Source organism: Apodemus sylvaticus, chromosome 9 (assembly GCF_947179515.1).
Source record: "Apodemus sylvaticus chromosome 9, mApoSyl1.1, whole genome shotgun sequence".
NCBI classification, from domain to species: domain Eukaryota; kingdom Metazoa; phylum Chordata; class Mammalia; order Rodentia; family Muridae; genus Apodemus; species Apodemus sylvaticus.
In genome coordinates, this window is record NC_067480.1 from 37779592 (window position 1) to 37804805 (window position 25214).

At 54.5% G+C, this 25214-nt stretch overlaps 1 protein-coding gene across 4 annotated transcripts in view; it reads right to left on the reverse strand.

The window, feature by feature from the left end:
• Positions 1-25214, reverse strand: part of Speg (striated muscle enriched protein kinase) — a 50321-nt gene that overhangs the window by 20168 nt on the left and 4939 nt on the right. For 3 of the 4 annotated variants that reach the window (XM_052192693.1, XM_052192694.1, XM_052192696.1), the window contains 15 exons: positions 23233-24536; positions 21318-21461; positions 20566-20748; positions 11302-11477; positions 10979-11067; positions 10059-10234; positions 7312-7572; positions 5990-6148; positions 5687-5876; positions 5356-5579; positions 2429-2548; positions 2082-2186; positions 1714-1920; positions 1221-1344; positions 954-1129 (listed from right to left, as the gene is read on the reverse strand). In XM_052192693.1, the coding sequence (XP_052048653.1) occupies positions 954-1129; positions 1221-1344; positions 1714-1920; positions 2082-2186; positions 2429-2548; positions 5356-5579; positions 5687-5876; positions 5990-6148; positions 7312-7572; positions 10059-10234; positions 10979-11067; positions 11302-11477; positions 20566-20748; positions 21318-21461; positions 23233-24536 (3638 nt within the window). Of the gene's footprint in view, positions 1-953; positions 1130-1220; positions 1345-1713; positions 1921-2081; positions 2187-2428; positions 2549-5355; positions 5580-5686; positions 5877-5989; positions 6149-7311; positions 7573-7752; positions 8697-10058; positions 10235-10978; positions 11068-11301; positions 11478-20565; positions 20749-21317; positions 21462-23232; positions 24537-25214 lie in introns of those variants that run through there. The other variant, XM_052192697.1, reaches the window with a different exon arrangement.

A 25214-nucleotide genomic window follows, 5' to 3' on the forward strand; every position in this document is an offset into this window, starting at 1 on the left:
AAGGGAGGAATTTGGTTCTGGACCTCCACATGCTTAAGGTGACAGCGGTGAAGTCAAACGTGGCTGTGCTGGGGGCGGCTGGGAGCCTCAGAGCTGGGCGCAGGCGACAGGCTGTGCTGGAGGGCGTTTGTTTTTCAATCGGCGTCCCCTTTCATACCGTTTCAGCTAAGATGGTTTCCTTGCCCACAAACTGATAGTACTCAGAGCTTTGCAGTCTGCCATGGGGACTTGAACCTAGCTCCTGTACTTAGAGTCTGTGACCTTGGGCCAGGTTACTAAACACTCTGATCTTGTCTTCTCATCTGCAAAATGGGAATGACAACTAGCCCCATCTCACAAGGTCGAGGCGTTAAATAAGGTATGTGAAGTACTTCACAGTGATCCTGGCACTTACCTGACAGTAAATACTATATATAACATTATACACGATAATGATGATGATGATGATGATGATGATGATGATGATGATGATGATGTGTGTGTGTGTGTGTACTAGGGATCCTACCTAGGCCTTGTGCTGGACAAGTACTCTATAGTAAGTTACATTCAAGACCCTCTTTTTTTCGAGTCTAGACCTTGCGGGGCAGTGGTGACCCATGCCTTTAATCCCAGCACTTGGGAGGCAGAAGCAGGAAGATCTCTGTAAGTTTGAGGCCAGTCTGGTCTACAAAGCAAGTTCCAGGATAGCCAGGGCTACACAAAGAAGCCCTGCCTCTGCTAGACCTCCTTCACTTGTAGCCCAGGTTGGCTCAAACTCACAATCCTCCTGCCTCAGGTCCCTGAATGCAGTTATAGAACATGTCACCACGCATGATCAATAAATATTAACATTATTACTGCTATTATCACTAATACTGGCATTGCTACTAGAAGGACAGGCCTGAGTGGGCAGACAGGGGTTTGACTCTCCAGCATGCAGCATGCCTCAAAAAGATGAAGAAGTTGTCACTTACCCGCCAGCTCCAGGGTGACCGAGCAGGCCTTTGTACCATGGCGGTTACGGGCACTGCACGTAACGGGCCCCAGGTCTCGTCGGCTCACCCGGCAGATCCGCAGACAATATTGGTCGTCATCTGGCTGACTCAGTTCATACACACCTGTGCGCGCCTCAAGGAGGGCTCCCCGGCAGCTAAAATAGGAGGTATGAGGCATGGTCTGGCCGGGTGGGGCCGGGGCTGGATGATCCCAGGTAGGGGGCGATAGTGAGCAAGGACTCCTACCTCCTCCAGACAACCTGGGCCTCCACATGGTTAAAAGTGACTGTGACACAGGCAGGCTGGCCCTCTACCACATACACAACGTCCTGCTTGTCCAGCACAGCGGGCGCCTCTTCCAGGGGTGGGCCTGGGGGAGGAGAACACAGGCTCTGTGCTGGGCTGGCACTGGGGCCATGGTACCCTTTGCACCGTCATCCCCTGACCCTCCCCCTCTGTACTTCTTCAGAGCTCCAGGTTTTACAGGTGGAGAAGCTGAGCTTCAGAGAAATAGAGCACAGCCAGGAAGCACTGGTGGGTACACTGGTGGGACACCAATGATGAGATGGGGTCCTGCCAAGCAACATGGTCCGCACTATGGTCCGCGCTACCGTTACCAAGTCCAGGTAGCCTTTGACTCTCTGCTGCTGACCCCACCCACACCCACACCCCACCCACACGACTCTCTGCTGCTGACCCCACCCCCACCCCCACCCCACCCACACAGCATTGGGCTCACCATGCTCTAACAGCTGTACGGGCTCCGACGGAGCTGAGGGCTTGCTGCTACTCTTGCCACTGGAGCTGAGGACCCGGAAGACGTGCTGGAGCCCCTTCTTCAGCCCTGTGGCTGCCCACTCAGGCTCCCGCAGGCCCGTGACCAGTGCTGTCCACTGGTCCGATCCCAACACCTGGTGCTGCACCGTGTATGTCAGGGAATCTGGGTCTGGCGGAGAAACAGCAGAGATGTTCCTGATCGCACTTCTAGAGTACTACCCACTCCTGTCCCCCACTGCAGGCTCAAAGCCTGGGTCTTTTACTACCCCTGCCTGAGCCTTCTCTGTTCATACCTCATCCCCACCCTCAGGAGGTACGCCCCTCACCTACCAATAGCCATGTCCAGACTCCTGGGCGGGTTCCAGGATAGTGTGATCATCCTTCCTGTCACAGCCACTACTTGCGGAGCGCCATCTGGAGGGCCCGGAACCACATCTGAAAGCCATGGGTGGGAGGTGGGAGGTGGGAGGTGGGAGGTAGGAGGTTGCTTTAGAGCCTCACCACTCCACAGGATCACCAACCCTTAGAGAGCAGGCCTGAGGCTCGGCCACAGGCACAGGGCCAAAGCCAGCTGCTCCCTGGGAGTGGAGAGGGAGCTGGTGTAGACCACCCCTCCCCCAGCCTCGCCCTTAGTTGGCGCCAGTGGACACAGCTACTAGACAAGAAGCTTGCCTCACCTGTGACATAGAGATGGGCGTAGCAGGCCGCTTTGCCTAGCTTGTTGGCGATGACACTCTTATAGACACCAGCGTGCTGAGGCCCCACCGCTGGGAACACCAGGCGATGTATGTCCCTGTCTGTGGGGGAGGGACAGCGACACGTGGCTGATCAGGATGATGCTTTATGGAGTAAGTTCATGGCAGCTCAAGCCCGACCATACAGATATTACCCAGTGCAGAGAGAGGGCGAAGAGGAGCAGCCCTTCCCCCCCCCCCCAGAGGCGTGTGCTTCCTGAAGCCAAAGCGAGTCCGTGTTGCCTCAGTGTTTCAAGCCTAGCCACTTGGCACCTTCTTCTCACACAGTGTTAGCTCCCTCATTCCTGTACCGCCAAGGGGTTACAGCTTCCAGGTCAACGTTCTGACACAGGTCTGTTAGGAGACCCCCCTCAGTCTCTTCTTGGCCTAATAGCCATTGCTTGACCCTCATCTCCAGAGGAGACGGAGGAAAGCCCACCAGAGCTCAGCTAGAGCAGAAACTCCAATATCCATCCCACCATCTGACTACCATTCCTTCCCGACTATCTGGACAGGCCACCTCGGAGTGTTCGCCTGCCATGCTCCTCCCTTTCAGAATGTTCTCAACTCATACCGGACTCTTCCTCCTCCTCCTCCTCCTTCTTCTTCTTTTTTTGGTTTTTTGAGACAGGGTTTCTCTGTGTAGCCCTGGCTGGAACTCACTCTGTAGACCAGGCTGGCCTCAAACTCAGAAATTCACCTGCCTCTGCCTCCCAAGTGCTGGGATTAAAGGTGTGAGCCACCACCGCCCCGGTTCTTTAAGACACAGTTCAGGTGTATGGCCATGAAGCCCACCCTACCGTGGCCCCACCCCCTCCTTCCAGTGCCCTGATGTCCTCCCCGGGTCTCGAGCCCTCTTGAAGCTCATCGCTGGGGACCGGGTCCCAGTGACTTTAGAGATTTCTCCCTCTCGCTTCCATGAGCTGCAGCTCCTGTCCAGCTCTGTTCGTTCCGCCTACAGTGCAATGCTTTGCATGCAGTAAGTGCCAAATATGTGTCACATTATGAATTATAATAAAAGCTGCCTGTTCTGTGTCCATCCGATGCCAGGTACCTGACGTGCCTCTCTCAACCGTAATCCTTTCAACAACTCCACAGAATGATCCCCATTTACCCAGGAGGTCAGAGACATTAATTGACTTGTCCAAGGTTACACAGCTGGTAAATGATGAAGCAATGGTTTGAACTTGAGTTCCATTTCATTCCAAAGCTCTCTCTTTTGCACTCTGCTCCATCAATAATAAGGATGCTGTCGTCTGGCGGGACATGAAGAAGTGGTGGCCTGTGCTGTTCTCCTTCGCACCAGGGATGTCCCCGGACACTCCTGCCCTCCTCCAGCACTTATCTCACTGGGAATGGCCACCCACTCATCTATCTCTGCCTACATTATTTAAAGGGAAAGAGACACCAAGGCTGCCAGTGACCCCAGACACAGGCACAGCGGAGACACCAACTCTGATCCCGAGACAGACATTTACCAAGGGCCTCCAATGGGGACACGGGAAGGTCTGTGACTAAGTAATGACAGCTTCAGCTGCTGCGCTGGACTAGGGATGAGGTGAGGGTGGAGTTGGGAGAATGGGGTGTGAACGATTAAAACCAATCTAGTTCTCTTCTCTTCCTTCTTCCTCTCTCCCACCCTTCCCACCCTTCCCTTCCCTTCCTCTCCTTCCCTTCCCTTCCCTTCCCTTCCCTTCCCTTCCCTTCCCTTCCCTTCCCTTCCTTCTCCTTTCCTGACAGGGTTTCACGTAATCCAGAGCAGCCCAGAAATCACTGTGTGGTTGAGAATGACCTTGAACTTCTGACCCCCCTTTCCATACCTCCCAAATGCTGGCACTACAGGTGCATGCCACCGTGCCTGGCTTAGACAGCAGTAGAGATCACACTCTGGCCCCTGAGAATGCTGGGTAAGCACTTTACCAACTGAGGTACTTCCCCAGTCAGGAGTCAAGAGTCCTTAAGAGGTGGGCTTGGGTCAGAAGGTCCTTGCTTACCTTTGAGGAAGTGTCTAGACCACTCTAAGCCTCAGTTTCCTCATCTGTAGACAGGCATAAGAGTACCTGCCTCACAGGCCTATGGCAAGGTAAGATTGTCCCTGCCAGGTTTCCAGGACTTGGGTGCATCATATAGAAAGTACCTATTAAGGGGCTCTTAGGGGCAGCGCTAGAAGAAAACCATCATGAATGGAGGCAGGAGGAGCTCACATGAGATTCGTGCTGCTTCAACAATAGAACACAAGTGTTACCTTGGGAAAATAACCAGGAGAGAGGACTCCAACCGAGTCCTGACTCTCTTTTCTCTTTCCTATTTGTCAGCAACCCTGGATCGGCTTCCCTTCAGCAAGACCCTGCACATGCCAGCCAGCCCCTCCACTGAGGTTTCTCAGGCTTGGGGAAGTTCTGCTTTATCATCACTGAGAATAGTGGCGATAAAAACTGTAATAAGATTTATCATTTGCTGACTGCTTGCAATCTACCAGGCCCTGCTTTGGGGTGGTGGCGGTGGTGTGTGTGTGTAGTGTGTGTGTGTGTGTGTGTGTGTGTATTGAGCTGATTGAGCTGATTTCATTCACAGCACGGTTGCAAATGAGGAAAGGTACACTGGATTCTGCAACCTGCTTGCAGTCCCCATGTTGGGCAGCAGCAGACTGTACTGCCTGCCCAGTAAATGCTAACACAGCCACTCGGGGGTGACTTAGCAGATGGCACTGTGTGGACCCAAGGAGGGACAGACTGACCTCAGAGCCCCAAAAGGCTTTGTTCCCCAGGCCCTTCCATCTCAAACCAGACTACAAAGAGAAGAACCTGAGGGGACCTGGGGGGAAGATTCAAAAAGCCAAGAGGTTGCTGGGTCTCTTCCTGGTCACATACACTGTGTCATGCGCCGGTCGTCACTGCTTTGAATGCGGTGGCCATTGTGGAACCAGCTGATGGTGGGATAGGGCAGGCCGGTCACTTGGCACTCCAGCATGGCCTCCTTAGCTAGTCCCACTTCCAGATCTTGCAGTGGCCGCAGGAAGTCGGGAATAGACAGCCTCTCTAGATCTCCATGCTCCGGCTCCTCAGGGATAGACGGCATCTTCTCCAGCTTTGAGCTGTAAGAACCACATGGCTACCCAGACGTGTACAGATATACCCTCCTGGCTCAGGGTAAGGGTCCCTCAGAGGCACAGCAGGCAGCGCCTGGGGTCCTAGGTGGTACCTGGGGCCAGAGGCGGCTGTCCGAGGCTCCTCCACATACAGCTGGGCAGAGCAGTGGGCCTGGCCATGAGTGTTGGTGGCACTGACTTCATAGAGTCCCTCGTCCTCACTGCCCACCCGGGCAATGTGCAGTGAGTGTAGACCCCCATCCTGTCGAAGCCGCAAGTTGTCACCCTCATTCACTGGGTGGCCTGGGGGCATAAATCACAGATGCAAATCTACTCAGGCAGAGGGATCTGTCCTCCAGGCACACCCTATCTCACCCATGAGGTTTTCTCAGTATATTCAGAGTAGGGAACCATACCAAAATGAGTCCAGGTAACGGAGGGAGGCGGGGTTCCGCTGATCTTGCAATCCAAGCGGGCAGCTCGGCCTTCTAACACCTCCACATCTTCCAGCAGCCGGGTGAAGAGAGGCGCCAGCGATGGCCGGACCGTCAGCCGGGCACTGCAGGTCAGTTCATCTGGGAGGGAGTGGATAGCACTAGGTCAACGAAGGCGGTGGAGGCCCAGACACCTAATCTCACAGGTCTATTCCGGCCTCGTGAGCTTGAGTCTACAAAGGCTCAGCATGAGGACTGAAGCAGCGGGCCAAGGTTCACAGATCGGGCCTTCTTCCTAGGAGGCAGGAGGGTCAACAAGAATGGGCAGCAGTGTGCCAAGGTGGGCCGGGGACATTATAGCACGGGACCTGATTAAGCTCTTACCTTACCGTGTTTGTTCAAGAAGAAACTTAGCTTGACTCTGAGAAGGTTCGTGAAGATAAGCCCCCTGCCCAGACTTTTCTCTGTGTCTGGTTCATGCCCACACTCTGTCCCACCTGCCACACACCCAGAGCAGATGCCTCTTGGTCCCACTCTAAACCCCACCCCAGAAGGGTGCCCTCATCTCTGCTCTTCACAGAGAACAGGATCAGGCCAGTGATGCCATTGATAGTAACAGCAGTTGGCATCCCGAGTTGCCAGCCTTTGACTGGCACAGGGCTTTGTTCTCTGTAGAGGTGATCTCGCTAATCCTGCCAATCCCCCCTGCCCGGTAGGTATTAGCACCACCCCCTTTCTCAGAGGGATACAATAAAGCTCACACAGAGGAAGTGACTTGTCCAAAGACGCGTGCTCGCCGGCTCGCAAGGCAAGAACAGAGATGCCCGAGTCGGGTTTGTTTGCTACAGCTTGGTGGACCTGCTCTGTCTGGGGAGCACGGAATGTGGGAGCATTTCCGTCCCAGGTATCCTTCTAAGTCAGAGGTTCTCAACCTGTGGACTGCAACCCCCTTGGGGTCCAATGTCCCTTTCAGAAGGTGGAGACTATGCCACATGAGACAGTCTGAATATCAGATATCTACATTACAATTCATAATAGTAGCAAAGTTACAGTTATGAGGTAGCGATGAGACACATTTATGGTTGGGGGTCACTACAACTTGAGGAACTGTACTAAAGGGTCCCAGCATTGGGAAGGCTGAGAACCAGTATTCTTAGGTGCTCATTGTTTGGGGGCACCCATACTATCTCCTGGCTCTAGCCGTTAGCATTCCATTTCCTGGACACCTCTTCTGTCCCAGCTCCTTCAGTCCCCTCCCCAGCCCTGGGGACTACAGTGGCCCCAGCACCGGAGTGAGTAGTTACCTTTGGCTGTGCTCAGTTTGCAGGTGTAGACACCACTGTCATCCTCGTGCACAGAGGTGAGCAGAAGCTTGCACTTGCGACCATCAAAATGCATCTTGCATTTGAGCAGCGCAGGCTGCAGCAGGCGGCCCCGGCACAGCCAGTCCACCTCGACGTCAGCTGGACCTGCGACCAGGCACTCAAACAGCGCCATCTCCCCGGCCCCCACGTCCACGTCCTGCAGGGGGGCCAGCACGGCCAGGGACCGGCTTTCAGGGTGTGCTGGGGGGAAGGCAGCCATGGGGGTGGGCACAGACGGAGCAGAGACACACAGGGTGAGGAAGACACACGCATACGCACACACAGAGAGACAGACAGATACAGAGAGAGAGATGCATTTGGTTCCTCTGGAGACTGGGAAAGCCCATCCGCCCCAGGCAAGACAGCAAGGAGCCCCTAGACCTGGCTCTGAGATGGGAACCCATGTGGGACCCCTGGGAGGGAAAAATGATGAGAAGCAAGTCGGAATTGAGGGAGGGGACTCGGAACTATGGTAGCAACAACGGCGGCGGTGGTGGCGGTGGCGGCGGCGGCAAAGAAGACACAGCACACTAGCTAGGTACAAACTGGACTTTATTTGAGCTACGAAATAGTGTTTCCAAACCTCCACCCCCTCTATAACCCTGCTCCTGTGCTCAATCTGGCTACCTCTCTCATTCCCAGACAGAACATGTCCGATGTGTCTGTGAAGAAGGGTACCCCGCTTGGTCCTAAGCATGCCAGCGCCAGGGCTTACGCCCGGACCTCTAGCTTTTGGTCTCTTGTGGAATAAAAAAAAATGTTGTGCCATTTAAAACCCATTTCTGAAATGGTCAGTGCCTCGCCCCTTCCCAGAGAGATTCCTGTCCACTGTACCTACCCCTCTGGGCCCCTGCATCTCATGGGTGCTGTGTTCTGTCATCTTATTGTGTCTTATTCCACCTCCACTCAAAGGCTTTCTTCCCTGACTGTCACAGACACACAGACAGACAAACAGATAGACAGACAGTGGCCTGTAGCAGCATAGCACATGCACTCGCTGGGTGTTCCCTACAGGGAGACCGGGGGAGCTTGGCACCCCTCATGGCCGTCCCTGCCCAACACTCAGTCCTTCTGGGGGGCCTCCTGGTCTGCACAACCATGTATCCACTTGGGGAGGGAGGATCCACAGGGGCCCGGTGGGTTCCCCCAGGGTGTTCTACGGGCTGGGGAGGGAAAGGGAACAGGGGCTAAGTCCGGGCCGGCGAGCCGGCTGGGTCTGTGGGCAGGAGGCAGTGAAACACAGCGAGGTCCAAGAGGTGCCTGAGACAGGGGTGCAGCTCGGAGGGTAGCGGGGGCAGCGCAGGTGGCCCCCTGAGCTCACTCGCCTGTGTACAGACAAAAACCTCAGTCAGCAAGCGGCAGGTTAGTGCGGCACACGTACATACACACGTGTACACACACACACACACACACACACACACACACATACACATACACACACACACCCGCACACGCACCACGTGCACACACACCACAGACCTTGCTAGGACCCCTTTGGATATGAAGTTGCCTCTACAGTGGTCACTTCTGGCTCCCCATAGGGGTCAGCACTGGGATAATAAAAGGGCCAGTGATTAGCCTGGTCCCTGGGGTTCCTCAGGCAAAGACCCTGAGTAACAAAGGGGAGAAGTGCTCATGGCCATCAGGAGCGCCCCAAAGCCTATGGAATGCTGGAAGGAATCCCAAAGAGAGAGAAGCACCAAGACACAGGTTAACACAGAGAAGCGAGGCAGAACCCCACCCCAGAGAAGGAAGAGGGCGGAGCCTTAAGAATTCAGAGCTCCAAGAGGTGGCACCCACAACAACAAGAGGAATGGGGGACAGTGAGGCAGGCAAAACCAGGCAGAGGAACTAGGGCTGTAGTTCTGGGCTCTGACAGGAGCTTAGCCGTGCCTTTGGGAAGCCCCCAGAGCTGGCCTTTACCAGGTATGAAGGAACGGTGTCCAGTGAGGGGCAGGGAAGGGCAGTGGTGGGATAAAGGGCCGAGGAGATGTTCCTAACCCTATGACATCACACGGAAGGGAAAGTCAAACAGAGGGCTGGCTCTGAAGGGGTAGCCTGCTCCAATGGGGCAGCCTAGATGGATCCTGCTATTCCTGCTGCCTGGGAGTCCGCTGTATGTCCCCACCATCCCTCAGGGCTCTGTAAACCCTGGCATCCTTGATGTCCTTCCAGTGTTTCATGATGATGGTACCCTAAGCATCCCTCCAAACGAACGGGTCCAGCCACCAGCCACTCCCACTGCTACCCCAACCACAACAGTTTTGCACAACAATCAAATGTGTAGGGAGAGTGGGGAAGGGGTGGGGCACAAGCGGAGGGTAAGAGAGTCTGAAGAATGAACAGGCGGCCCAGAGCAGGTGGTAAAGGCTGTTGGGTGTGCGGAGAGGGTTACTGGCTGTAGGATGCAGGACTTCCAGCTACTGCCGGGAGTTATCATGATGCAGCGTGGGGAAAGTAAGTCGGGGACCCAGCTGAGCATAGAATTATGTTGTGTGATCTTGGGCAAGTCACTTCCTTTCTCTGGGATTTCTTCAATTTAGCCAACTACAATATAAGCATGGAGATCAGGGGACCTCTATGGCCCTTTCAGTGTGACCTCCTATAACTGAGGTTGTATGTGAGCTGTCAGTAAGGGAAGGATGGAGAGGGGTGGGGAGGCATCTCATGAGCATACGGCCTCTCACCTCGGACTTCCAGGCGGGCTTCGCACTGCCGGGCGCCATATTCGTTGACCGCCTTGCAAGTGTAGAAACCAGCATCACCCCGCTCAGCAGCCAGAATCCTCAACCGGCAGAGCCCACCCTCGGCCTCCTCTGCAAAGCGCCGCTGGTCTGGGCGCACAGGCTGCCGATTCCTCAGCCTGTCAGAGACAAAGCCAGAACCTGAAGCCCTAACCTGCATTCACAGCCACGGGGGTGGGAGTGGGATGGGGGGGGAGGTAGGCTGTGGGGTACCGCCTCCCCTCCCAACTGGCTTCCTAAATCTATAGGCCTGATCAATGCACCCCAGGGATCCAAAGCCAGGTTTACCCTGACTATACTTGGATCTCTCTCATCTCAGAACCTGGTTCACCTCTAAATAGTTCTTAAATGTCTCTGTATCTTACTTCCACTTATTTGTGACAGAAACATAGATTCCTACCCCCTAAAAGGTCATAAAGAACAATCTTTAAAAAAATTATGATTACATTGGAGATCACATAATCAACTAAAAGTGAAAACTAGAACCCAAACAGTGAGGAGGCGGGGACAATGACATTCTGAGGAATGGTCCAGCTCAGGAACAGCGTGGGGACAGCATCTACCACAGGCTGGTTACAGAATGGCTTGGCTTCAAAAATCACCCTGCATCCACCGATGGTGTGAGGATGACCAGCCTACTACAGGGCAAGAGGTGTCATTCAAAGCTGATAGACATGAAACCACTCATCCTCCAGCTCGTCCCCAACAGAAGAAGGCCCGACAGGCAGGGTGATGCTGCTATAGCTGAGATGGGATCCCAAGGGAATGTCCCTAAAGTTCTGCTCCCTTCTACCAAAGCCGGCTTAGCCTGTGGGGCAGGACTGGAGCATCACTGGTGGGTGGTGTAGGTGGTTGTTACTTACCAGGAGACCACAGGCTTGGGCTCCCCCTGCACGCGGATGCTCATGATGACATCTTGACCTTCTCTTACCGATTGGTCCATGAGAGAGACCTGAAGGAGAATCCCAAAGCGTCAGGGGTGACAGAGCATAGCCCCGGCTGCTGCGAGCTGGGGGACCTGGGGCAGAGGTCTCTTCCACACCAGTCTGTGGCTGTCTCTGGGTAACAAGGGTTAACGGGGCAAGGTTCTGTTACGTGTAATGCTTAAGAGTGCCCACAAGAATAAGGGGTACACATAGGAATAAGGGGTCCACAGAAGGCTGCATACAGGCCTCAGGGGTCTGACCTTGAAGGTTGGGGGTGCCTTGGAAGAAGAGTCAGAGGAATCTCGATCCTGGCTGGCGCTGAGCTTCATGGTAGGGGTTCGAGGCCAGGTCTCCCCGGGCTCTGGGAACTCCTCTGGGGGGCTCAGGTACTCCTCATCAGAGGTGATGGGGCTACTGAAAGGAGATGTGGACCCGCCTGGAAGAGAGGGAGAGGGTGTCAAGGAAAAGGTGAGGCGGCTCCTGCAGGCCCAGCTCTGATGTCGCCCGCTGGGGAAGTTCACCTCCTGGTGACCATGAAAACTTCCTCTCCCCCAGTCTGATCTCTTCCCTGTCAAGGCCTGCCGACCCTGACCCTGCTGATGGGTACAGAGAACAGCCTGGAGCAAACGGTTTGGCCAGGAGAAGGGCCACTGATGGCTTTAGGGACGATCCTGATTCTGCTCCAGCAGTTAATTCATGTTACTAGCATGAAGCTCCAAAGGAGGTCATAGAAACCTCTGGGACCCCCACGACAGCAGGGCCAAGCACTGGTTTCCTAGGTGAGCTGGGCCTGGCACCGGAAGGGCAGCACACACCTCAGACAAGCCCCATCCTGACCTCTGTCCTGGGCCAATGGGCGGCAGTGTCCAGGCAGCCCTTCCCCCTCTCCCTTCTCAGCTTCCCCAGGGGCACCTGCTGGCCCCACCCCTACAGCAGGAACCTCAGAATCTCGGGGAAATCAGAGTCAGATTATCCATAGAAATGAGCAGTTCAGCCTAGGAAAAGAGGAGGGGGACACCTGAGTCTGCTTTGGGGGAGGGGTGTCCCCAGGGCCCTGAAGCTCTCCCCTACAACTGGCCAGGGGCCCAGCTTCGCTGAGCTGGCGCTTATCCGACTGCCAAATACAGACATGAATCTGCCACAGCCCCCTGGCCCCTCCTCCTGGTTCCCCAACCCCAAACCCCCAGCAGTATGGCACCCCAACTCACCCTGAGGCCTTGCACACGGACCCCGGCCTGCACCTTCCTTAAGTCTCTGCCCTGGCACCGGGCCCTCTTGTCCACTGCCCACTGGCCTTAGCTCCCCGGGGAACAGGCGATCAGCCTGCCCAGCCCCACTCACTCGCTGACCCAGCTGAGGCCCCGCACTGAGCCAGCCCTGGGGGAGGGGAAGTGAGCCTAGGATGGGGGGGGTGAAGGAGGAGGTAGGGGTGGCCAGCAAGAGGCTGGGCAGCAGACAACAGGCGCTGGCTGGGAAGGTGGTGCCTGCTGAGACCACAGGGTGCAGCCCCTGGAGTGGTGGACTAGGCGCGGGGGGAGGGGCGGAGCCCAGATCAGCTGAATTTAGACACTGATCGTTCCAAGCAGCCGGCCATCTGCTTTTCCTCTCCTTACAGCTTGGGACACTGACAAGAGCTGAGCCCATCAGTAGGGCCTGGACTCCAGGTGTGGGGCCCCCAGTCCTCAGAGGGGCACAGGGTAGGGTGGCACTGCGCTATTTAATACCCTTGTTGAGCGACGCAGCATAGGACGCGCCAAGCTTTGCCCAAACCAACAGGACTCCTGACCTGGGAATACATAAGTAGCCAGCCTTAAACCCTGGAGCAAACCACAACCAGCTTTTCAGATACAGAGAACCAAAGAACTACCGGGCCTCTGACCCTCCTTCCCAGATTTGTCCCCTGCTAAGTTAAGGAAACTTGGTAAGTGGCTGCAGTTTCCCAGGTCCTGCACTAGGCAAGTCCAGGAGAGCAGGTACTTCAGGACCCAGGCCTGCACCTAGCCTAAGCATGGATTCTACTGGATCTCTGCTGGCAAACTGCCCCACACCCATCATCCCACTAGGGCTCAAAACTAGGAAAGTCTGGGCCACTCCTCACCAACAACTGCCCCTCACCAGCAGCCATTTGTACCCAGTGGGTGGGGAAGGGGCTTGGAAAGGCTAACAGAGGCAGAGGTGTTGAGCAGAGGCTACAAGTCCCTCTGCCTCCTCTATCCCCCCCCCACTCCACCCAGGGCCACATTCCCAAGCTATGACCTGTGTTCCCCAGCACTGCCAGTGATGAAGAGGTATGGGGGCCAAGAGGACAGCCCATTTTCAGGCTGTCTGTCTCAAGGTTGGGGAGGAGAAATCAGAATGGCATGTGTGGCTGGAGGCGTGGCCGCCAGCTGATACTGAGGTCATAGGCACAACCCTTGGAAGAGGGGATTCCTATCCCTCTACAGAGTTTAGATTCCTGGCTCCAGGGTCACCTCCAGGCTGGACAGTGCTGAGGCAGCTCCCAGGCTAAGGAAAGGAGGGCGGGGCAAAGATTTAACTCTGATTGTCAAAGGTCTATGCGTGTTTCAGAGACCCCTGGTGGCCAGCAGGGGAATAGCACCTAGGTGCTCGCCAGCCAATCAGCAGCAAGTCTAGGTCAAGTTTCTAGACCAGATTGCTTGCCTGGCTGCAGGCTCAGGCTCCAATGGAGTGCAATGAGTGCTCTCTGGGAAAAAGAAGTGGCCTCTGTGCCACCATGACCCCAAAGTACACCACCAAGCTATAGAATCCCAAGCTCTGCTGATCTCATGAGCTAAAGCAACTTTGTCGCCATTTTTGTAACATTCCAAGCCTGATCCATTTACAAACCCAGATTTAAGGTGGGAGACAATGCCAGCAAGGGCACAGCGTGCTTTTTCTCCCAAATTTTCCCTTTAAAGAAGCACGTCTTCACATTTGACCCAGCTCTCCATGAGCTGACTCTATTCATACAGCTGCCTTTTGAACAGTTCTTTCAGGCCAGTATCATTCAAAAAGAGCTGGCATTAGAAAGCCCACAAGCAGGAATTCCCCCAGGCCAGGACATCCAGTCAGGCCTGACATCCCAGCTGCCTGAAGTCTCTTCAGACACAGCTTCTGCTGCCATCTAGTATCTAGCACACGAACGGCATCACCCAAGGGCCTCTGCACCAGGACCGTGTGAATGATGCTTCAACCACCCACATGGGTACCACTTGGGGCTTATTTTGAAACACAGATTCTTAGGCCTTATCCAGCCTACAGAATTGATTTTCTGAAGTGAGGAGTCAAAAACTGTAATTTTTTTTTCAAAAGCGCTCTAGAGATTCCTAAGCACATGAACATTTTGAGACCTAGGCAAATCCTCATGGGAGGATGGGAATTCTAAGAGGTGATTTCACTGAATCTCATAGCTCTTGGCCATACAACTTCAGAGCAGGACTGTAAACCCATAAGTCTGGTTCTACAGCCCTTGTGTTTCCAATTACAGCGGCCAGCTTCTCAATTTGAGCCAGATCTTTATCTCCATGCCAGGGATTTCAAACATTGGTTTTTTCAAAATGCTTCTTATGTGGTCGGGTTTTTTTGTTGTTTGTTTTGGGGGGGTTGTTTTGTTTTTGCTTGTTAGTTTTTTGAGACAGAGTATCTCTGTGTAGCCATGGAGGTTCTGGAACTTAATCTGTAGACCAGGCTGGACTTGAACTCAGAGATCTGCCTGCCTCCGCCTCCTGAGTGCCACCACTCCCCAGCTCAGTTAGTTGGTTTTCAAAGTTTTCTGAGCACTGGAATCACCTGGAGAGTTCCTTGGACTAAGGCCATCTGGGCCCATCCCCTGGGGTCTCTGATTTATAGTCTGGACTTGGGCTGTTTATTTATTTGTTTCTCGGTACTGGGGATTGAATTTAGGGCCTATGAAAACATTCCACTAAACTAGGCCTCTTTTTCTTATTTTGAAACAAGGTCTCCTTATGTCGCCCAGGGTGGCCTTGAACTCACTCTCTATCCCAGGCAAGTTATGATGTCAGCCTCCACAGTAGCTAGGATTAGTTTGGGTCACCAGGCACAGCAGCAGTCTGTGTATCTAGCACATTCTCTGGGGGCGCTGATGCTTTTGAGGGCTCAGGGGACCACAGCTCTATGGTTTCTGCCGCTGTCTCACCCTCCCCTCTCACACAGAGCCTTATTACTCTGTGTGTCCTCCCCAGCGCCCACAGGCTACTCAGGGACAATGCTTGAACTCCTGGACAATGCTTCTCTCGTTCCTCTCCACTCATTCCCAAGTCCCGTGGTCCACACAGCCCCTAATCTACCTAGCAGTGTCCCCAGGCATGGCTGCGAGGGCCGGGGTGTGAAAAGACAATTGTGTAGCCAAGGGACTTTGGCTTGATAAGAAAGACTAGCCAGGTACACTTGGGTAGAATCGGGGGCAGGACAGAGGACAAGTGGCAAGGGAGAAGCCAATAAAGGCCATATATAGAGGTGGCCCTTGGCTCTGGGAATGAGGGAAGACGTGGTATTTAAATTAGAGCTTGTTTTAGAGAAACTAAGGCAAACAAACTATGTGAGGTATCAAGTGTAGGCTCAGAGGCCTGCAGACAGTTTAGGAACGGACATGGCAAATTAAGAAAGTGGCAACTGGGCCATGGTGGCACACGCCTTTAAGCCCAGTGCTTGAGAGGCAGAGGCAGGCAGATTCCTATGAGTTCGAGTCTAGCTTAGTCTATGTGTGAGTTCTAGGACAGCCAGGGCTACACAGAGAAGCCCTGTCTCAGAGAGAGAGAGAGAGAGAGAGAGAGAGAGAGAGAGGGAGAGAACACCATGTGAGAGCAGGAACCTCTTGTCACCAGCCACCCCCAGAAAGACCTATGCTCTATTTGTCTAGAAGGTAGAGGCCCACTGAAGGACTGGCCTTTGCTCTGAAGGCCAAAGGGCGCCCTGTATGGTTTGTGGGGAAGGAAGAGTGGGCTGGGGAATAGGCAGCACTTCATGTGGCCATGCCTTCGCCTTCGCCCTCCATATGTGCTGCCTTGGTACGTCCCACACAGGCCTGTTTGAAATGGCTGCCACGGTGATGACCAGAGAAGTGGGGGGGGGGACAGGGGGAAGGGCTGGGCTTGGAGGTGGGACTTGTCTCAGTGCGTTGGTGTGACCATCTCCCCAGAACTCCCTGGAGCAAGAAGAAACACTGCTAAGAACATTTCAAGTTTAGTTCTAAATGTATGACACGCTGGTGAGAATTTCACTTGGTCAGCCTGACCCAGCTGGGCAAGTGTTGCATTTCTCACATATGACTATGTTGGATTGCTCTGGGTCAGGTACGCTGTTTGTATCCATACTAAATTAGGTGACATTCCTCTGGGAGACAGATAAGCTGCATTCTAAGTGGCAGCTTTGGGGAGTCAGCCCACAGCTTCCCCTGATGCTGACAGCCTGGAACGGGGGGGGGGGGGTAGGAGGGGAGGGGGGAGTCTGGTTGAGAAGACCATGGCACCTGCTTTCTCAGATGTCCAGATACCGGTGAAATGGGTAACGGGGGCTGTGTGGTGTTCCATCAGCGGTCACTGTCATTGCTAGGGAGGAACCTGAAACCATGCATTTGGTGGCCTAGGACCCAGAGCAAGAGAAGAGGGTAGAGGTTGGTGACACATTTTTCTTCTTTTCCTTTTGCATTCATGTTGCCCAATAAATAGTCTCTCTTCTAACAAGGTAATGGAGATCTCAAATAAAATACTAAGATAAGTCATGATGAATGCACTCTCCTGGTCCAAATATCGGAGGGCAATTCTCCATCCTCTTAGAACCTCACCAATCTTATCTTAAGCTCATCCATTAGATGATGCTTACATGACAGATTGAAAGAAGGAGGAAGAGGAGAAGAAGAAGAAGAAGAGAGAGAGAACAAAAACAAAAAGGAAATGAGACCAGCTAAGGGCCAAGGTCATGGCTGGTCCAAATACATGAGGCGTGCAGCAGTGGGATGGAGAATGAAGTCTGAGCCTCCTTCCTCCTCCTCCTCCTCCTCCTCCTCCTCCTCCTCCTCCTCCTCCTCCTCCTCCTCTTCCTCCTCCTCCTGCCAAAGTTTACAATGGAAAGGACCCAAGAGCATCAGGAAACAGGATTAGGGCAGCACAGGACAGAGATGGAGACTCAGGAGGGGAGACCCCTCCTCCCCAAATCTTGCTATTCATAGAGTCCTGGGCAATCTCCTCCCCATAATCTCAGGGGATACCTTAGCCCCAATCTCTTCAGAGTAGCAGGGAAGGGGACTGTGCAGTGCAGTTGTTAGGGATATGCAGCCACCAGTCACCCTGGCTCAGCATCCTAACTGAGGTGAGGGGAACCAGCAGCTGACACCACTAACACATACGACAAATAAAGTGACATTATACAAACACTGACGTTCCTAATGGGACTAGCCATGGAAGCACTTTGCTAGTACTTCCTAGTCTCTGTCACCTCATGAGTGACATGAAGCTACTTCAGAGAGCTGGGTTAGATGTACTTCCATGATCAGTGGTGGGCCTAGTTCACAGGAAGCACTCAGCAAAAACTAAAGAGTTGTTACTTTTATCCCAGACTCACACTAATTTGTTATTGAATAAGCCATTTTCATTACTATATCGCTTATTGCTAATAACATTCCCAGGCAGATTCCTAGGCCTGGCTATGAATCATATTCTTTTTGGTTTTTTCCATCTGTAAGATAGGAACATCACATGCATGTGCAACACACACATATATCTCCATCCATCCAGACACACGCACCATGCACACATACAGGACTCAACAGAGCCTGAGGAAAGAGACATGATTTGGGGGAGAAAAAAAAAGAGAGTACACGGCACTCTGCAAACAGAAGCATGCTCAGAGATAGGGCGCCTGGCATTAGTACTCAACGGAGGCTTGTGGGACAGATGTGGCCGCTATCAGGATCTTCACTTTGGTTAGGCCCTCACCTCCCACTCCAGAGACCCCCTCCATCCATACCCCACTCAGAGACCCCCTCCATCCATACCCCACTCAGAGACCCCCTCCATCCATACCCCACTCAGAAACCCCCTCCATGTATACCACACTCAGAGACCCCCTCCATCCATGGAGTAGATGTTATTCAGTGGTGAGACTGACTCAGGGTTCAGGTAAGGCTGCATTTCCAGACCAATGGCCATATTCTCTAGTGGCCTGGGTCCTGGTTCCTGTTGTTCCCAACCAAGAATCAACACCCGTGGGTGTTCTAAAGCAGGCCCAGATGGAATGGGGTGGTACCCCTGAAACACTGGGCATCCGGCCTGGTCCCCATGGCTTAAAGGTTGGGAGCTAGTAAGAAAGATCAGTGGCTTTTCCCTCCACATAATCCCTGTAGCCCCGCAGCCAGACAACCCATCATCACTACCTATGGGCACCTGGTCTAGGACCCACCCCCCCCATCTTGCCAGTGTCTTTGCCACCACTCTTCCTGCCTGTTCCAGCTGCTCTCTGGGCCCTATGGCCTCCATCCAACCACTCTAGACCAAACAGTGCCTTGTAGGGTAAGAAAGTCAGCTTGCCCCACAACCCGTGCAGACTCTGGACCTGCCTGCCAGCCTCTTGGGCCCTGGAGCCAGTGTGACTTATGGGGCCTGCGGTGATGCTTGGTATAGTCTAATGACATAATGAAAGTTTTCTGGCTGCCCAGGATGAAGCAGGCACAGAGATGCTATGATGAATTGAGGACCCAGGGGCTGGAGGCCTCAGATGGTCTAAACGGAGGGCTCTGCAAGAACAGGATTGGAATCCCCAAGGCACAGAGAGTATGACAAAAAGGGCAGGGAAGGACACGGCACTTTCCCGATCCTCCCGGAAAGCTGAGCTCATGTGCACAACATCACCCTCAAACGCTAACAACTAACATTTGTCTACAGCTTTACAGTTCATAAAGCTCGTTCGCACATTCCCTTCCATCCGTGAGGACGGTATAATTATCTCTGGTTTACAAACGAGAGAATGGAAGCTCGGGAGGCTCAACGTGGCAAACACAGGACTCGCAGTCAAGTGCTGACAGCTGCCGTGCCCCGAGCTGCTTTCCAAACCTTAAATGGCTCCCAGGTGGCCACCAGCCAGGACTGGGGCACCTCATACCCCGCCCCTTGCCAGCTCTCAGCCCAAGCCAGGTATTGACTGGAGTTCTGGAGCCAGGCCTGGGGCCCCTAGGAGAGCTGGGAGCTGAGTCAGAGGCCAGATCCCAGAGGTGATGGAAAGATGGAAGCAGGAAGTGGCCGGGTGGGCATGATTCAGCGTAGTGGGAGGGTGAGGAGCGAGGAGAAAGCCTCAGACAGCCCAGAGAGGGATGTGGAATGAAGGAAAAAGACCACAAGCTAGACACGCTGCCAAAGGAGCTAACACAGCCCAAAGGCTGCTGCCAGAGCCCACCAAGAACTCCCAAATTGGGAATGCGTTAAGGGTTGAAGCTCTGACATGTGCATCCATGGGCTCCAAGCTTGTCTCTGCAACACTGAATGAAAGAGAGGCAGAACACGAGATGTAGTGACTCTCAGCCTCCTCCAGGGCCCTGAAGCTTCAGATCAAGCACCCCAGAACACTGTTCTCTGAGCTCTGGCCTCCTGGAGAGTTTGGACACCCATTGGAAACATCCATTTGGTACCATCTGTGGGTTTCACCATTGTCTTCGCCTGCTGTAATGCCCTGGCCATTTCCATCCACCCCACCACCAAAGATCAGCACACTGTTAGACTAACCACCTAGATGAGGAGACCTGCCAGGCACTTAGACATGGGTCCAGCCCTGCCTGAACCAGTGGGATACTGGGTTGAGACTCAAAGGAAGTAATCGGGCACCAAGTGAGGGCCTTCGTAAAGAATAGACAGGACAGCGCCAGCATGGAGGACACTGAGACACTGAGTGACTTCAGTTCTCAGTGCTTCCTCTGTAGACCCAGAGCACTTGAGTTCTTTGTTTCTTTCTATTTTCTTCTTGTCCTGGGAAGAAATGGCTCTCAGAAGCTCTTAGTGCCTCTCAAATCCTTTGAAATAACTCACTCTTTTTCTCAGAGACTCAAAGGCCTTTCCACCAGACCCCATTCAGAGATACCATTATAGCAGTGGTTCTCAACCTGTGGGTCTCAACCTTTTTGGGGTCTAAATGGCCCTTTTACAGGGTCACCTAAGACCATCGGAAAAACAGATGTTTACATTATGATTCCTAACAGTAGCAAATCACAGTTATGAGGTAGCAACAAAAATAATATTGGGGGCATCACCACATCATGAAGAGTATTTAAAGGGTGTCAACATCAGGAAGGCTGAGAACCACTGCTCTTTAGGATGTTCAAAGATGAATTTGGATTTTTCTGGATGCGAGTACCCCTGTCCTGAGACTAGGGTCACTGAAACGCTTCCTCCAGAGGGTCGGACCCAGCACAAGGGAGGATTGTGTACACTGGGAAGCCGAGACCCAGAACAACACCCTCATGTTCAGCAGGAAGAATCCACAGCCCACCCCAGCCAGGACCCCTCTGGAAGGCTCCCTACCAGGTCTCACGGCCAGTGACGAGGCGCAGCTAGCCTGGCCCAGTTCGTTGGTGGCAGTGGCTGTGTAGTTGCCAGCGTCGGTAGCCTGGGCCTCTCTGAGCAGCAGCGTGTGCCGCTCGCCTTCAGCCCGGATGAGAAGACGGCCCTCGCTGTACAGCATGGACCCATCCTTTCTCCAGGACACTGTGGGGAAGGAAGAACCAGCTTGCTGTGGCCACAAAGGGTTTGCCCAGAACTCTCATCCTTGCCCCCACCCACAGGGGCCCAGCTTCTTTGTTGTTTTTCCATTCATCATATGTGTGTGTGTATATATACATATACATATACATATACATATACATATACATATACATATACATATAAAATAATTCTTTAAGTGAGACATGTAGCCCAGGCTCACTATGTATCTGGGATCAAGGATGCTCCACCATATCATGCAATGCTCTAGGGCCAACTGAGAACTGTGTATGGGCTCGGCAAGCACCCCACCAACCAAGTACATCTCCTGCCTTCTTCCCTTGGGGGAGTTTTGAGGGATCTTCCCTCACTCCAGAAGTTCAGGCTGTCTTACCCCTGAGCTGGAGGGGTAAGGGACAATCTTCCAGAATACACTAGAGCCAGGACAGCCCCATGGACTGACAATTCCCTCTTTCCCCACCATGCGGTAAGAGGATTCCAGGAAACCTATTCCATCCCCATACCCCATGCTCCCCACCACAACCTGCCAGCCTCCAGCCCTCCCTGCCACTCACCTTGGGGTGGGGGGTTGGCGGTGATGATACACTTGAGTAGCACATCAGCTCCTGGCGCCACCACCATGTTCTGCAGGGGTATCTCAAACACCGGGGCCTCCAGGGGCTCTTCCCCAGCAGATACATAGGAGTCGTCCGAGGACTCTACCAGACACAGGAGCACAGGTAGACAAGGTGAGGGGATATGACACGTGTGGGGCAGAGGTAGACAGGATAAGGGGATATGAGACATGTGGGGTAGAGGTAGACAGGGCGAGGGGATGAGACTTGTGGGGGCATTGGGGGGACATTTGTGGGGAGAGGGGATATTGATGGTACAGAAACCAAAACCCAGTATGAGAGGGGTCTCTGGAAGGCAGGGTCTGAGGGAAGCAAAGGCCTCTCTATCTCTCTTAAAGCCACAACAAACGCTCTTAATCAGAGACCACACTTTACACCCAATTACTGCTGGCACTGGAGGTCAACGGTATTATGCAGTGGGTGTCTTCACATGAACTGGCCATTTTGTATGTCCTAGCAGATCTTTGAAAGCACTCTAGGGGCCACGAGACTGTCTAACGCAGCACCAGTGGACAGAGAACAAGCTACTAGCGACCTAAGACCTAAACAGCAATGCTAGGTTCACAGGGAAATGGGGGCGGGGTGGGGGTGGGGAAGATAGTCAAAGGTGTAATGCCACCAGTTTCCCTGAAGAGGCACTGCTAGAGAGATCAGACAGTGTAGGAAACTCAGCTTTGATTCTTTCCCCTCAGCAGACAGTAAGACTATCCTGTACTGAGCACAAGAGTACCACCAAAACAACAGGAAATAAGATATGGTGCTTGCTTATAGGATACTACAGATAAAGACCACACTGTTGTGGATCTCGCTAGGTATCTTCTGATATGTTAGAGGTTGAGCCCAGAGCCTGGTGCATGCTGGGCAAATGCTTTCCCACTGAGCTCCGCCCCCTCCCCCCAGCTTCCCCCCTCCCCCCTGTATTGTCTACCTCTCACATTCTATCAGCTACATAATGGACAGAGGAGGCAGCCACAAGGGCAGTGAGGACCCCAGGATGGCTGTCTTCTTAACTGTCTCGCCCTCAACCAATGAGATCCTATCTCCGAGTCTCAGCTTTGTTATGGGGAAGATGGCAGGGGAGCATCCGGTGCTTTGTTCAGCTGGTATGCAGGCAGAGGGAGGTGACATCTCTATGGGTCTGTCTGACACGACTGGGGTGGGTACACCGTGATTGTGGTATGCACAACGGAGGGCGCCTATACATAGATGGAAAATAATTCTGATGGAGCACATTACAAGGCAGAAAGTGCAACAGTGCAGGTCCTAGAAGGACCTGGGACACACTGGGGGAGGCAGCAGGGGGTTGGGGACAGTAGGATTCTGTCGGTGATGTTGCCCATCATCCGTAGGAATCAGTGAGGCAGGATGCAAGGATGGGCCAGGGGAAGCCAGACGGTGAGGGTGGCTCAGAGTGCTGCCATGGAGGGGTAAGGAAACCATGCTGGAATCGGGGCGTGGGGGCGACGGCGTAAAGGGTTAGGGAAGCTTCCGGGTTTTTGTTTTTCAAGAATTTTAGACCGCCTAACCGCCTGTTCCCACAAATGGACGGGGAGCCATGAGAACTCCTTAGGTTCCAGCAGGCGCCTCCTCCAGCTCTTGGTCCTCGGCTGCACTGCCTAGAGCAGTCCACTGGACCCGGGAGGACCCACAGCAGAACCCGGGCTACTGAGCACACGCACACTGCACCTCGTCACTAGCTGATCCTAGCATGGGAGGCACCTTTACTCCAGTCCTTGCCTGTGTCAAAGCTAGAAGCCGCAGCAAAAGCGGCTTCTGCCTCCTAGCAGTCTTGCTGTTCCCTGAGTTCTCTCAAACGGGTGTCAGGGGAAATTCTCAACCCTCTCTGTGCTCTTACCGAGCTCAGGGGAAGTAGGCCGTGCACGGCGACCTTTGCCTTGACTGCGGGTCCCTCTGCGGTCCCAGGGCCCCCAGGGACCATCCTCCTCAGGTCCTCTGCGAAGCCTCTTCTCTGCCTCAGGTCCTGCTCTGTTCTTCTCCAAGGTTTGGGGCAGAACAGAGTCCTCCACTCCCGGAGTGGCCCAGGGCAGAAAGCGAACGGCTTGTGCAGGGGGTTCCCGCTTGCGACCGGAAGGGGCTTTTGTCCTGCTCTCCGGGGCATCCGCGGTGAAGGGCACAGGGCTCCTGCACTCCTGGATGGCTCTGCTCCTGGTTAGCGGGAATTGGTCCCGACGCTTGATTTCCTGCTGAGGGCCTTCCCCAGGTTCAGTCCTGCCCACCGGCCCTCTGCTTCGGGGCCTCCCAGGCTCGTCCCCAGATTTGCCCGCGCCACTGGGAGGAGGCGGTTGGGTGGCAGCCGGACTCACAGCCCGTGAGGTCTTGGGTGTGGAGGGCCGGGAGAAGAGTGGGGGCTCGCCGGGCTCCCGAGGGGATGGGGCGCGCTGCAGCGTGGCACGCAGGGACTCGTGCGAACGCACCAGCTCCTCCCGCGACGTAGATCGGCGGATACGACCCAGCTCCTGGGCGAAGCGGAGCTCGAGGTCCGAGGTTGCACTGCGTTGTCGCGTGCGTTCATCCAGCGAGGCCGCCTTTTGCTGGAACAGGCGACGCCGCTCTGCCACACTGCCCCGAGGTGACCGCAGCTCCTCCTGAGAGGCCCCGGGTGTGCCCCACGCCGCGCCGTCCTCGGACTTCGGCTGCTCCAGCGAGCGAGCCTTGCGCAGGGGCACCCAGGGCCGCAGAGGCGCTGGCGGCGAGTCGCTGCGCTCCAGGCTGCGACGCCGCTCCTCAAAGAACTGCAGCTTGTCCAGGATGCGGGAGCCCGCGCGCACCAGCCGGGGCGAGCGGCCCAGTACTGACAGGCGACCCGAAGCCTCGCTCAATGGCGTCTGGGGCCGGGACTCCACTGTGCCTGCCAACGACGGCCCCGATGACTTAGGCTTTTTCCCTCGCTTCTCCTCGGTGGTGGTGATGTCCTCAGGCAGCGAGGGCTCCTGAGCACGCCGATGGGGCGAAGTGGGAGTAGCTGGGGGCTGGGCACTAGGTCCGGGCAGAGCCCTCTTTCCCACCCGAGGAGATGGTGGGGGAAGCAGAGCGGATTTGGAGGGAGGTGGAAGGGCAGGGCGTGGACGAAGGGCATCACTGGCTGGTTGAGGCTGAAGGTCAGGCTCCTCTCTGCGCAATCCACTCGGAGGAATGCTGCTGCAGAACCAAGGCCGAGAGGGATGGAGGACTCAGGGGGCCTTCCCTCCTAGACCCCCTAGCTTGTGAGACGGATTGAGCAGCGGTGCATGCTGGGCAGGTTTGGGGTGACAAGGGCCAGATTTTCCTGCCCCACCCCCTCGAGGGCACAGCCAGAGCAGGTGCTGGGGAGAGGCCAGCGGCTAATGTCCCAGAAGACTTGGGCTATTGGCTGGGTCCAAATACAGACTCAGCCCCAGGGGTTCTGGCCAGCCCCCTCCCCCCAGCCCTGGAAGCTGGGACACAGCAAAAACTGAGCTTGAGAGGGAGAAAGGGATGGCGCTGAGGAGGACCCAGAGATGAGATGACAAAACACAAGGGCTGGATGGGGAGGGGCTCCTCTCAGGAATGTGCCTCCTACTCATTCCTGTCCCAAGCTGGTCCCCACAGGAGCCCTACCCAGTCTGGACAAGTTACTTGTCCCTCATAGTGAGCCACTGCCTCCTCACTAGGCAGAGTCTTTAGGGAGCGGTATCTTATCCCTGTGGTGACCCGAGTCCGTCCTTAAGACCAACATCCATAGGTTCTCGCTGGATACTGCATATGGCATCTGGGGTCTCTGGGAATGGAATATCTAGACTCTCATACCTCTTGACCAGTTTCCTTGTAGTATAGGCTTCAGTCTAAACCTCTCATGGG